This window comes from Salvelinus sp. IW2-2015, linkage group LG14, assembly GCF_002910315.2.
Source record: "Salvelinus sp. IW2-2015 linkage group LG14, ASM291031v2, whole genome shotgun sequence".
NCBI lineage: Eukaryota > Metazoa > Chordata > Actinopteri > Salmoniformes > Salmonidae > Salvelinus > Salvelinus sp. IW2-2015.
This window is the reverse complement of record NC_036854.1, coordinates 26,271,954-26,284,996: the sequence shown is the minus strand read 5'-3', so window position 1 is coordinate 26,284,996 and position 13,043 is coordinate 26,271,954. Positions and strand designations below refer to the sequence as shown.

The window sequence follows — 13,043 nt, the reverse complement described above, 5'->3', positions numbered from 1 at the left end:
ATTTAACTTTTAACCAACTATTTTTCCAGTTTAGATTCCTTGCATCAAAGATAAGAGTAGAACAAGTGGATAATTTAACTATTAGTGTAAAATATATTTATCTACAATATATTACAGATTTGCCTTCCAGCCCCATCCTTACTGTCTCAGGTGAGGTGAAGGAAGGGACCCCTGTCAGTTTGAACTGCTCTGCTGTCGCTCCCTGTCCYGAACACCCCCCTGAGCTGACATGGACTCTCCCAACACAGTTCACAACTGAGAACCAACTGCAGGAGAATCCAGACCAAACCAAATCAGTCCTCTCCACGGTGACCTTCACGCCGTCATACCTTCATCATGAGAAGAACATCACTTGTACTGCAGTCTACCCAGTAGGGGCAAGCAACAAGATAGCTGAACATAACATGATGCTTAACGTTTCATGTAAGATTTAGTCACCGGTTCCTGTAGAATAGATCATTCTATCATGTTTCACTGATGATTGTAATAGAGTGGTTTTGATGAGACTATTCAATATACCATATCAGATACATTCTAAATGAACCCCTCTCCCTCAGTCTCTCCTAAGGACACCTCGGCCTCCATCAGTCCAGCTGATCCAGTATTAGTGGGCAGCTGTGTTAATCTGACCTGCATCAGTACAGCCAACCCTCCTGTGACAAACTTCACCTGGTTCCAGATCAGTGGGGGTAAAACAACACAGGTTGCAACTGGACTGAGTTACTCCCTTAATGTGACTGTTGTTGATGGAGGACTGTACTTCTGTGAAGCAAGAAATAGTCACGGCTGTGGCAAGTCAAAGGAAGTGCAGCTGGCTAGTAAAGGTAAAAGGGGCACGTAGGGCACAATCGTAGGTTAGATATACACTATATATACAAAAGTATGTGGACACCCCTTCAAATGCGTGGATTCAGCTATTTAATGACATTGACATTAATGTCCATGATTTTGGAATGAGATGTTCGATGAGCAGGTGACCACATACTTTTGGTCGTGTAGTGTACATTGCTGATCTTAATGTGAGAAATTACCTAATATGTGCTGCATTTTCAGGGCAAGAAAAGACTGTTACCACAATGGTTTTCGGGATTGCAGCAGGAACTTTGGGGGTCCTTTTGCTTATCAGCCTGATCAGTGTTATTGGATGGTAAAAACTATTCCTGGAATCAATACAAACTATTATTTCTGCTGTGTTTGTGCTTTTGCATATGAAAACCCTCACAGTGCATTCAGAAGGCCTTTCTAAATGTCTTCCAGGAGGAGAAACTCGAGGCTTCACGATGGACTTGAAAGGACGGACAATCCACAGGGAGAGGTGGGAATAAGGCTCAACTTTCAAAACCATCTATAAAGTGTATTTAAGGAAGTACTGAATTAATGCATAAACTATCCAAAGACATGAGGTTAACATCATTTTATAGCAAGTTCAGGGGAGATGACCACACCGATAGCAATGCCACATCCTGTAAGAACATGGAATGATAACAGAATAGCTGTTGGACTTTGACAGTTTTTTCTTTAGATTGGAGCTCATTTGTTGACAAAATGAAATTCTTTACTCCAGTCAGTCTAATTTACATTTTCATTGACATCCACTCAGTATGTGTTGTGTAACCTGCTGACCTTAGAGTTTTACACATGACTGAGCTTAGAGCTTTACACCTGTTCCTCTCTCTGTGTTCTCTCCACAGAACTCCCCGGTTGGGACAGTGTGTGCTAACCAGGCCACAGCCGGAGAGGAACCAGAGGAACGTGCAGAAGACCATCCTGAAGAGATCCACTACGGTGACATAGACTTCTCCAAACTACGGCCCACCAGAGACGCCACAGCTGCAGCCAGGACAGGGTCCCAGGGACAGGAGAGTGAGTACGCTGAAGTCCTATGTGACCAGAAGGGGCGCCAGGAACCACCTCTTAACATCTAGATGGACTTTATGCACAAGTGCAATAAAGAGGTGGCATGTTAATTTTCCAAAGGGTATTAACGTGTTTTTAATGTTCAGTATTGTCCATTGTGTATCTGTTTTCTATTGGGTATTTTGTTAGCATTTATAATTGTGTTGCTCTATGATTGTCTGCATATTTGTTAGAATTTGCTGGGATGCAAAAGTGTTTAACTGTTACTACGTATGTTGATTACGCATGAATGTTGTAACGGTTCGTCATAGTCGTTCTCGTCCTCAGACGAGGAGGAGCAGATGGAATCCTTGTTTTTTTTCTTGTGATGTCCAACACGCAGAGTGGTAGTGCTCATATTAATTTATTAATCGAATCTGAACACGAAGACAAAATAACAAAATGAAACACCGACAAAGTCCGTGTGGCCGAATACAAACACGGAAACAAGACACGCCAGCAAAACACACGTGACCCGGCTGCCTTAGTATGAATTCTGCAATCAGGGCAACGATTGACAGCTGCTCTGATGGATTATACCAGGCGAACAAAAAATCCCAACATATAGAAAATCACCTACGAAAACGCCACTCCAACTTCACTCTGACCAACTAAATAAATACAAGACAAAAGAAAACAGGTCAGGAAACGCTGACATAACCGGCCCCTTAAGGTGCGACTCCGGGCGGCCAGCATAAACTCTAGGGGAGGGTCTGGCGTGGGGCGTCTGTCACGGTGGCGGCTCTGGCGCTGGTCGTGGTCCCCACCCAAATCGTCAATCCGCTCTTCCGTAGCCCTCCTCCAATTAACCCCACTAGATTAAGGGGCAAGTTCACCGGACTAAGGGGCAGCACCGGAACTAAGGGGCAGCACCTGGACTAAGGGGCACACTCGAATGAGGGGCAAACACCGGAATGAGGGGGACACCGGGTAATGAGGGGAAGCTCCGGACTGAGGGGCAACCGGACTGAAGGGACGGATCCTGGTGGCATGGCTCTGGCGAGATCCTGGCTGGCTGGCTCTGGCGGATTGCTGGCTGGCTGGCTCTGCGGATCCTGGCTGGCTGGCTCTGGCGGATCCTGGTGGGCTGGCTCTGGCGGATCCTGCTTTGGACGGCTCTGGCTGGTCCTGGTGGACGGCTCTGGCTTGCTCATGGTGGCTGGCGGCTCTGGCTGCTCATCGAGCCCGGCTGGCTCTGGCAGCTCTGGCTGGCTTGGCGCCCTGGCGGATCCTGGCTGGACGGTTCTGGCTGCTCCTGTCTGCGCGTGATAGGCTCTGGCTGCTCCTGTCTGGCGGTAGTTGGCTGCTCCTGTTCTGTGGCGGAAAGGCTGCTGGCTGCTCCTGTCTGGCGGAAGCTCTGGCTGCTCCTGTCTGGCGGACAGCCGAGTCTGGCTGCTCCTGTCTGGCGGACGGCTCTGCTCTGCCTGTCTGGCGGACGGTCTGGCTTGCTCCTGTCTGGCGACGGCTCTGGCTTGTCTCATGTCTGGCGACGGCTCTGGCTTGCTCCTGTGTCTGGCGGAACGGTGCTGACGGCTCGGGAACACGAACGGAGCTCTGACGGCTCGGGAACAGACCGGACAGCTCTGACGGCTCGGGACAGTAACGGACAGCTCTGACGGCTCGGGACAGACGGACAGCTCTGACGGCTGCGGGACACGAACGGGCTTCGGACAGCGACATCTGCGGCTCGGGACAGACGGAACAGCTCTGACGCTCGGGACAGACCAGCTCGGCGGACAGCGTCTGACGGTGCTGTGGCAGCAGGCAGCGTCGAGACAGCGCTGGGCAGGCAGACAGTTCAGACAGCGCTGGCAGGCAGGTAGCAGTGGCAGCAGCGTGCAGGCAGACGCTCAGAAGCGCTCAGGCAGGAAGCTCAGACACTGGCCTGCGCTGGAGAGGAGGAGGCTCTGACAGCGGCTGGATCAGGTGGGAGCAAACTGGAGTAGAGAAGACGGAGAGACAGCCTGGTGGCGGGTGGGGCTGCCACGGAGGAACTGTTTTACGTGGAGGTGGCACCGGAAATAAACGCGAATCCGTGAAGGAGGGGCGCGCATCATTGCAGCAACCGAGCCTGCCCAACCTTACCAGGTTGAATGGTCCCCGTAGCCCTGCCAGTGCGGCGAGGTGGAAAACACCTGCACTGGGCTATGCTGGCAACCGGGGGACACCATTGTGTAGGCTTGGTGCCATGTACGCCGCACCGAGGAGACGCACTGGAGGGCAAGATGCGTTGGCCGGCTTCATGACACCTCGGCTCGATTGCCACCTAAGTCCGACCAGTTGCGGTCAAGGTGGAATAGTCCCGCACTGGACTAAAGCACGTTGTAAGGCGTACGGGGACGCCGTGCGCTTTACGGTATAACAACGGTTTGGTCCTGACGCAGTACGAGCCCTCTCCGTCCCGGTAGCACGGGGAGTTGGCTCAGGTATCCTACCGGGACTTTGCCACAACTCCGCGTGTTCCTCCCCCAAGACAATTTTTGGGTCTGCACTCTCGGGCTCCCAACCGCGTCGCCAGCCTGCCTCTCATACCAGCGCCTCTCTGCCTTCGCTGCCTCACGGTCGCCTTGGACGGCGATATCCTGGCTGAGCCCAGGGTCCTTTGTCCGTCCAGGTCTCCTCCGCAAGTCCACGAGTTCCTGTGTCAACGGTCTCTGACTCGCTGCTGCTGCTGCTGTTCCCATCTGCTGTGATCTTTTGGGGTGGGGGTGTTTTCTGTATACGGTCGTCATAGTCGTTCTCGCTCCTCAGACGAGGAGGAAGCATGGATCGGACACACCATACAGAGTGGGTTAGTGCTTCATGATAATTTATTAAATCGGCAACTGAACACGAAATCAAAATACAAAATGAAACAACCGACATTAACAGTCCGTGTGGCACGAATACGAAACACGGAAAGCAACACCCACAAAAACACGTGAACCCGGGCTGCCTTTAGTATGATTCTATCAGGGCGCAACGATTGAAAGCTGCCTGCTGATTGATGAATCATCAACAGGCCGAACAAAAATCCCAACATAGAAAATACAGCATGACAAACCCCCACCATCGCCTCTGACGCACTAAATAAATACAGACAAACGAAAACAGGTCAGGAAGTGACAGATGTAGGATAACTCTTTATTTGGACATTTACTTTGGAGTGTTGAGTTTCACAGAGCATCTGTTTAATGGTTCCAGTATAGGGAACTAATGAGTTTCAACTAGCCTACTGAAGGGCAGTTTATAGACCATATAAAGTCATTGTGACTTGAGGGAGAATACACAGTTAGTTAGAGAGACAGTGGGTCTGATACAAGCAGCGAAGTTGGTTGCAGTAAGTCCTACATGTGTCAGAATGGTGTTAACATCTACTAGTCACTGGTTTATCTTAAATTTTGTGCAGTTCCAGAATAACAATATAGATCTATTTTCAGTTTATACAGTTGAAGGCGGAAAGTTACATACAACTTTAGGTTGGAGTCATTGGAAAAATCATTTTTCCATCACGTCCACTTCACAGCATTTGATGTTAATACATAAACTATAGTTTTGGAAGTCGGCAGTTAGGACATCTACTTTTGGGCCAAATGACACAAAAAGTAATTTTCTTCAGACAATTGTTTACAAGCAGATTATTTTCACTTATAATTCACTGTATCACAATTCAGTGGGCCAGACGTTTACAATACACTAAGTTGGACCTGTGGCCTTTAAAAACAGCTTGGACAATTGCACAAAATTATTTCATGGCTTTAGAAAGCCTTCTGAATTAACTCATAATTTGAGGTACACTTCTAGACGGCTCGTACTGTGATTATGCAAGGCTACCATATCAAAATCCAGTGGCCCTCTTTGCTTGACATTATGGGAAAATCAAAAGAAATCAAGCAAGCACGCAGCTCAGAAAACAAATGTGTCAGACTGCACAAGTCTGTCTCAATTTTCCAAATGCCTGAAAGGTACCCAGGTTCATGTCTCTGTACAAAACTAATTGTACGAAGTATAAACAGTACTCTGGGAACACTGCAGCCGCATCCGCTCAGGAAGGGCGCGTTCTTCCTGCTCAGGAGATGAAGTACTTTGGTAGAAACAGTGCAAATGATATCCAGACAACAAGCAAAGGACCTTTGGTTGAAGATGCTGGAGAAAAGTACATATTCTATCCACAGTAAAACAGGTCTATCTCTGACATAAACTGGAAAGGTTGTCAGCAAGGAAGAAGCCCAATGCTCCAAACGGTAGACCGAATGAAAAAAGTGTACCGAGAGGCTATAATGGTGTATTGCTAACATGGCGCACAAGATTGGGGGCGAACTGTAAAGGTCAGCAGTTAGTTACTTTTTGGTGATCTAGCTCCGGTTCTAGAATTGAAAAACAGTCATAAGCAAAATGGACAACATTGAAGTCATGTATGTGGCGATAATGAAATAATGTATACAGTATTTTAGCAGTTCGTGTGAGTGAAAATGTGGGATGAGGTTGCACAAACACACGGATGTGAAAAGACCAATGATTAACTAACGTAAGAAGGAATGTGGGAAACAGTGCATTGGGGGTGATGAGCGCTAAGGTAAGCTCTGTGCGCTATAGCTCGGAGAGCTAGGAGTTCCTTTGTCTGTCCTACTTGGCAGATGGGAACTTGGAGTGTAGTCAATCCTTTCAAAATAAGATGTGGTTCTATCTTATATATATATAGATGAGTCACAGAGAACAACATTAGTAATATTCTAAAATAGATGTGTGTTAGATAATTCTGGAGCTATTGAGTTCTATACAAGAGCCTCTTTGATGTTTCTCAGTTCAAAGGACTTGTGTTAAAAGCCTTTGAGTCCTCACGCTCAACAATCGAGCGCGGAGTACGGTTTCCTTCGCAGATCAGGTGCAATGAACAATCGAGCATTGAGCTTGCATGGTCTGATGGAGCATTCTATAAATAGAGCTCCTAGAACACGATAACAAACGAATAGGTGTAGCTCATAAGAGTATTCACTGAGACTCTCTTAGAATACTTAATCATGGGTGTGAGTGGAGCAATATCTCACAGCCTTCGGCTCTATACCTCACACATCATTTGCATGATCAAGGTATACAACTCTAATATTGTGGGAGTCAGGGAGTCGAAAGTATGGATAAATGCACGGTCTTACCTGTTCGTGTTAGGGCTTACCTTTAGGCGTATGTATGTGCTGATCAGAGACGCATGAAGATGCACGGTTAACGAAGGGGGAAAGAGGAATCAGAGACCAGCTCATGGGAGAGGAGAGAGAGAGAGTGAGAAGAGATGCTTTTTTTCTGTTTATACCAAATTCTTCGAGAACGAAAAGAATTTCATACTCAACTTGACATTTGTTGGGTGTAAGGGCCTTGTGGATAAATGCGTTACAAGAAGAGTTATGCGTATTCTGGTGTTGGAGCCACACAAAAGTTAAACACAGATGTAAACAGGGCATAGTGTTTAGAAGAAGATACTTAAAATTGAGTGCATAGTGTGTAATCTTATCTCTAGAACAACTCTTCAAAGCCCTTACCTTCCGTGGATATCCCAGGTCCACGGTATCACATCCTTTGAATCAGAGTAGGGAAGAATTAAAGCTGAAATAATTTCTCAGTTATAGATCTGACTCATCTCTTGCACATTTCATGTCACTGGTTCATTGTACACATGAGTAGTAAATGGGATACGAGAGTCTTTCTTATATACTACGCTGAACACGCGCACTGTTCTTTGTATATTTTGAGATTCATAAGTCATATGTGTGGGTTATTGAGAGTAATTTGTGAAAACCAAGCTTTGTCATATGTCCTATATCATGTGAGTATTTTCGGACTCTCTCAGAGTTGTGGAGGAGATGATACAATACCAGTCTCGACTTCTCCTCTCATAGGCCTGCAGTGGTTTATTTGGTAAGATCTCTCTATCATCAACAGACTTCGTAGTAAGTTGGTTTGTTTATATTGAGCTTATTAATACTTGATAATAAACGATCATCGCATAAGAGCATGTGACTATATGAATGGTCTCCGCCCCTAGCTACATGGTATCTAAGTCGCAAAAGTTGGTGATATGGACTCTGTTACGCGTTAAAGATCCTGTCATAAGTCCCGGTTGACAGCTACCCTTTGAGAGTCTATATCTAGTCGGTCACGCATATCAATCTTGTGTGTAGCTCATAGAGAAGATGGAAGATCTTGTGTTGCTGATGTTGCACGTGTGATAGTTGGTGTGTGGTAGTGTTTGTTGTTGTTGGAGTAGTGTTTGGTTGTGTGTGATTGGTGTGCTGACTGATAGAGATTGTTGGGTGATGTGTATTGTGTTTGGTTCCTGCGCGATATGTTGTAAAGAATGAGATGTGGTCACACACCACACTTTACCTGCAAGTCAACAAGATGATAGCCTATCAGAGCTCATTCCTTTTACTAATACTGGGCAAGCCCATTACATATTAAGAATTGAGAGAGGTGAATACAGATTTTTGTCACTTAACTATAGGATGCACTGAGTTGCGATTGTGATTATTACTTTGCTGTGTGCGAATACCTCTTTCGCATTGTTTTCACATATTTGACTGTTTTTTTTAGAATGGTATATGTAGACATAACATACAGCTCATGTTTAAGCAAACAACTTGACACCACCTATTTGAACTAGATATAGATTATGTGATCTGTGTGCAGTTCCTCCTTTCCACAGATTCTAGTGTCATGGTGATTTCTGTCCATTAGACAGATTTACTCTCGTGCTATATCAAATGTTATGGGTATTTTTATTGTCCATAATGGTTTCTCATGTTCTGTATGGTCAGCAACACGAAGAGACATAGCTTGGCTTGGTGTTCAGAATGGTGTTGACAAACTCAAACATAATCGCGGGATTCTAATGACATACCAACGAAACTCTTAAGATCGCATGGTAGTAGAGGCAGATCGGTGAAAGAGGAAGTGGATGTATTGACATTTTCAGAGGCAGCGTCACTGGTTCGACGACAGTGAGATATTTTTAATTCGATATCACCATGATTTTTTAGGTGCACACGAATAACTTGAAGATACAAGACGAAATTATTCAGGCTACTCTGTCTTAGCATTGATGATAACGATTTCGTCTAGTCCCAGATTTCCGTGTCGTCGGCAGAGGAGTATATGCCGGGGCTGAAAAGAAGAGTGTTTCTAACCTCTCAGCTTGGTGCAAAAGGATGATTGACATGGATACTGTATAAGTATGATGGAGAGATTATACTGGAAGATGTCCGTTCTGGTCATGCTCACATGTATCTAATGACCTGCATAATTCTCACTTGTTGTGGAATTGTGCTTTACTGGCTAGGCTTTCCTTTTGTTTTTATTATGTTAGTGTTCAGTTTTTTATTATGTAATCGTGATAGCTGGGTTTGGGTATTTTATCTATTCGTTGCTCTATGTTTTCTTATCGCCAATTGGTTGTCGCGTTTCCCTGGGTAGTTTGGCCTGATGTGGTTCTCAATCGATAGAGTAATTAGAACCTAGAGTTTGTGGTTCATATAGTCGTCCTTGACATTTGGGAACGCATATTTAAGAGTACGCGTGCTTGTTGATACAGAGCTCTGTGTGTAGAGATGATGGCGCTGTAAGGTTGTACTATAGCTCTCATACTCGCGTTGGTCTCCGGACATAGCGATACTCAGCACACATACTCAAGTCGCGGTATAAACTTGCTGTGTCGTTCAAGATTCGTACAGGTGCCTCCAACCCGGAAGCCAGCCGCACTCAATTGTCGGAGGAAACACCGTGTTACCTGGCCCCTTGGTTTGTTCTGTGTGCTTTGGCGCCCTGTTACGGTGTCTTATAGGTGCCTTTGCGCTTAAGTAAATCAATGTGTACTGAGTGAGACAAAGGATATCCCTACGCGGCTCTATACACATCTCAACCTATATAACCCGGAGACGGCTATGCCAATACGCTTGGCGCTTGTCGTTCGTCCGCAATCGGACTCTACCTCCGCGCTTCGCGAGCCGAGACGCGAGCGATGCAAGTTACAGAAGTTCCTAGGGCACGCTGGATAGGTCAATGATGACTAAATCAGGTGGACCGGTCTTGCTATATATGTGATTCTTATTTCGCGATGATTGCACCGTGTCCTGCCTCCGTTATGTCCAGACTTGTATTCACTGCTAGGGCTCTGTTTTGTCTGTCACCTAACTCAGTGCCACAGTCAGTCATCGCCTGTCCGATATTTTACTCGTGCATATTGTGGCATTGGTTGTTGCATATCTGAGTTAATTAAGAGAAGAGTGTTACTTATGTGTGAGATGTTTGATCCCCGCAGGCCTCGTTTTGAACTCACCGGGAGAAGACTCCAAAGAGAGATTAGGATCATCCAACAACCCGTTTGCTGTCCTCTGTCACTTGCACTCAGAACTCCAAGATAGAGATGAGATTGGAGACGGTACGAATACAAGGATAGGAGTGCTAGAGAGGACAGTGTGGTGTCTAGAACTATAAACAATAATTAATGCTCTACACACTTATGCATTACTACGTAGTCTCTGCGAATATAAGCCACGCTGCTATACTGAGCAAGTAAAACTGCAAAACATTCCATGGTGCAAGGATCATGCGCACAAGTCTCTGATGCATAGGTTCTGTTCCCATTTTACATAACATACATGTCCAGCAAAGTAACCAATTATTTCATTGTCAAACTTGAGAATGTGTCACCAGAAACTCACTTTCAGATATTAGTCAATTGCAAGTCTGTGTGGAAGGCCTAGCATAACTAGATCGCAGGGTTATTGCTTGTCATCAGGTGTTTTTCAGGCAAGAGTAATGATATGATAATAAAAAAGGATTATGATCGGCTCGTAAGTCATCAATAGCTCCTCGCTCAACTCGTACGAGAGATAGTCACCTGGTTGTAATCTAGGCTATCAATAGTTAGAATATTGATCTGAAGACTTAACTTCGGCTGGAGAAACTATCAAATTGTACTCAACGAAACCACTTCATTTGAGAAGGTACACAGTATTAATCCTAAAATCTGCAATAGAATATAGGCATATACTATCTCATCGCATCAAAGATTGTCTCTTACACTAGATGGAGCAATCTTATTTTGAGTTGTTTCTCATATGTGATACAGAAGTAAATACTGGATATGTGTTGAAATCTTGGTCGCTTGTATTTAAAATCCATGTACCTGAGGCTATAGAGACTTGCATGATAAATTGGCCTGTTTCTCGGACAGAGGTGTGAATTTGCTATACGTGGATATTTCAATTGGACAACTGGATCACTATCTTTTTGTTCATGTATTCCTTGTAATACGATATTGTACTTTTTATTATTAGAATTAATTCTGGTTGCAAGTATAAATAATATGTTGAATTATCATCTCTCATAGTGTTGTCGTGTTCATAGATTTGATAGTCTCACTTCTTGGGATTATACACAACCTTCGCTAGTAAGACTGACTTGACTTAATATAGTATCTAAACATTTTCTAGGAACAAACACACAAAACCCGGAGGTTGGCAGTGATAGTAATAAGAGAGAAAGAGCATCGACCCTTCAAGATAGTAAAGATCCACTACTAATCGTGAATCCTGAGAGATAAATGAATCTATAGAGGAAGCGTTTTGCACTTGGGCATCGTAACATTTCGATGATTTTTGGCTACTATCTCATACTCGCCTCGTTGTATCCTAAATAGAATCGTTAGCACATAGAGCTCGTATGTAGCGATGAACGAGTGGTTTCTGGTCGATGTGCTCAGTGTGCCTGACGCTGAGCACCATATGGATGAGTTACAAGGCTCGTTGTGGGCTGCATTAGGATTGCTTTTGTGGTGAACATAGGGTTCCAGATATCAGAATCTGATTATCTCTTAGAAATTGGAAAGGGAGCGAAGCTATTCAATATTGTTCATTAAGCTAGGCATCGAGCTCGCTGGTTGTCATATCTATGGGACTTTCTGGTCAGCAATTAGCGTTACTCGCTCCTTATTCCTCTTACTGGGTGGTGAATGTGTCGTCGCATGTTAGTGTTGGTGTGTAATAACTTATTAGTTACGCTGTTCCAGTGTTCTCTTATCTCATACGCGCACTAGAAGATTTCGGACTGCATAGCACTATAGCCTCTTCATGTGCCTATATTTTATGAGGTTCTCATATCTCTTGACAAACGACATATGGATGAGCGAAGCACTTAAGCTCGATAGATCATGTGGACAGCCTTCATAGCACTGGCATTTGAGAAAATAGTGACATAGGGAGCTGCTACCTCAACGAATGATATCGACTTGATCGTCATATACGGACCAATATGAGGATGCATGGTTTTGCGGTATGTAGTTCAGAATGCATGTTTGGCTAGGATATGTGATAAGCTTCTAGGCTGATATCATTGACAAGTAGAGATAATGGACCTCGCTGAGTGTGTATTGTAATATTTCTTTCATTTTGTACGTGTGTGATATCACACACGCACTCTCACCTTGGTGTACTGTCACTCTTGGCCAATTTGGATGTGGTAGTAGAAGATTGCCATGAGTTGTGCAGAGGGTATGAGTAATCAAGAGTTGATGTGAATAGGCGTGAGACTATCTCTTGTGGTATACTCAATATCAAAGACTCTTCAAATATATAATGTTATACTTGGATTTTAGTAGTGCACCATATTAGAGCTTTATGTGTGAATCTATGTTTGGTGGGTGTACTCGTATGAAGTGGGAATGTCACGAATTGTAGTTAATAATATATTGTTCTGGATACCGGGCAAGATTGGTATTGGAGTATAGATCACTTTTTCGAGCTACTAGCATCTGTCGTAGTCATATAATTGACACGAAATACGTAGTGTCCAGAATTTATGTGAATCATACGCTCGTCTTGTGGACACGGAGTAATAGGGGATAGTGTTGGACACAAAGCGTAGCGTGGTATTCGGATAATAATACTTGGGTATTTAAACAAAGACAAAACATACTCAAGAACAACATCATAATAAAAAAGACTCTGATAGTATAGCTGTCTTAATATAATAACAGAAAAGTGACTAGAACGAGGTCAACCAATATATGTATATTGATAATCGATATTTTGTATACAGCTTTCTCACAATACACTCATAGAGTACAAATAGTCAAGGCTAGCGCTATAATTATGGCTTTCATACTAAAATTTATGCAG

The 13,043-nt window shown here is 44.5% G+C and overlaps 2 protein-coding genes across 5 annotated transcripts in view; one reads left to right on the top strand and one right to left on the bottom strand.

Moving 5' to 3' along the window:
* The window catches only part of LOC111973496 (B-cell receptor CD22-like), a 48,806-nt gene extending 46,677 nt beyond the window's left edge, over positions 1-2,129 (top strand). For 2 of the 4 annotated variants that reach the window (XM_070446596.1, XM_070446599.1), the window contains 5 exons: positions 118-423; positions 558-824; positions 1,054-1,147; positions 1,258-1,315; positions 1,692-2,129. In XM_070446596.1, the coding sequence (XP_070302697.1) occupies positions 118-423; positions 558-824; positions 1,054-1,147; positions 1,258-1,315; positions 1,692-1,925 (959 nt within the window). In that variant the 3' untranslated portion in view covers positions 1,926-2,129. The remainder of the gene's footprint in view (positions 1-117; positions 424-557; positions 825-1,053; positions 1,148-1,257; positions 1,316-1,691) is intronic. The other 2 variants (XM_070446597.1, XM_070446598.1) reach the window with 2 other exon arrangements.
* Positions 2,130-2,774: 645 nt separating this feature from the next.
* LOC139028725 (uncharacterized) lies at positions 2,775-3,377 on the bottom strand. Its single transcript, XM_070446786.1, has one exon. It carries the CDS (start codon positions 3,375-3,377, stop codon positions 2,775-2,777), a length of 603 nt encoding a protein of 200 aa, XP_070302887.1.
* Positions 3,378-13,043: the final 9,666 nt, after the last annotated feature.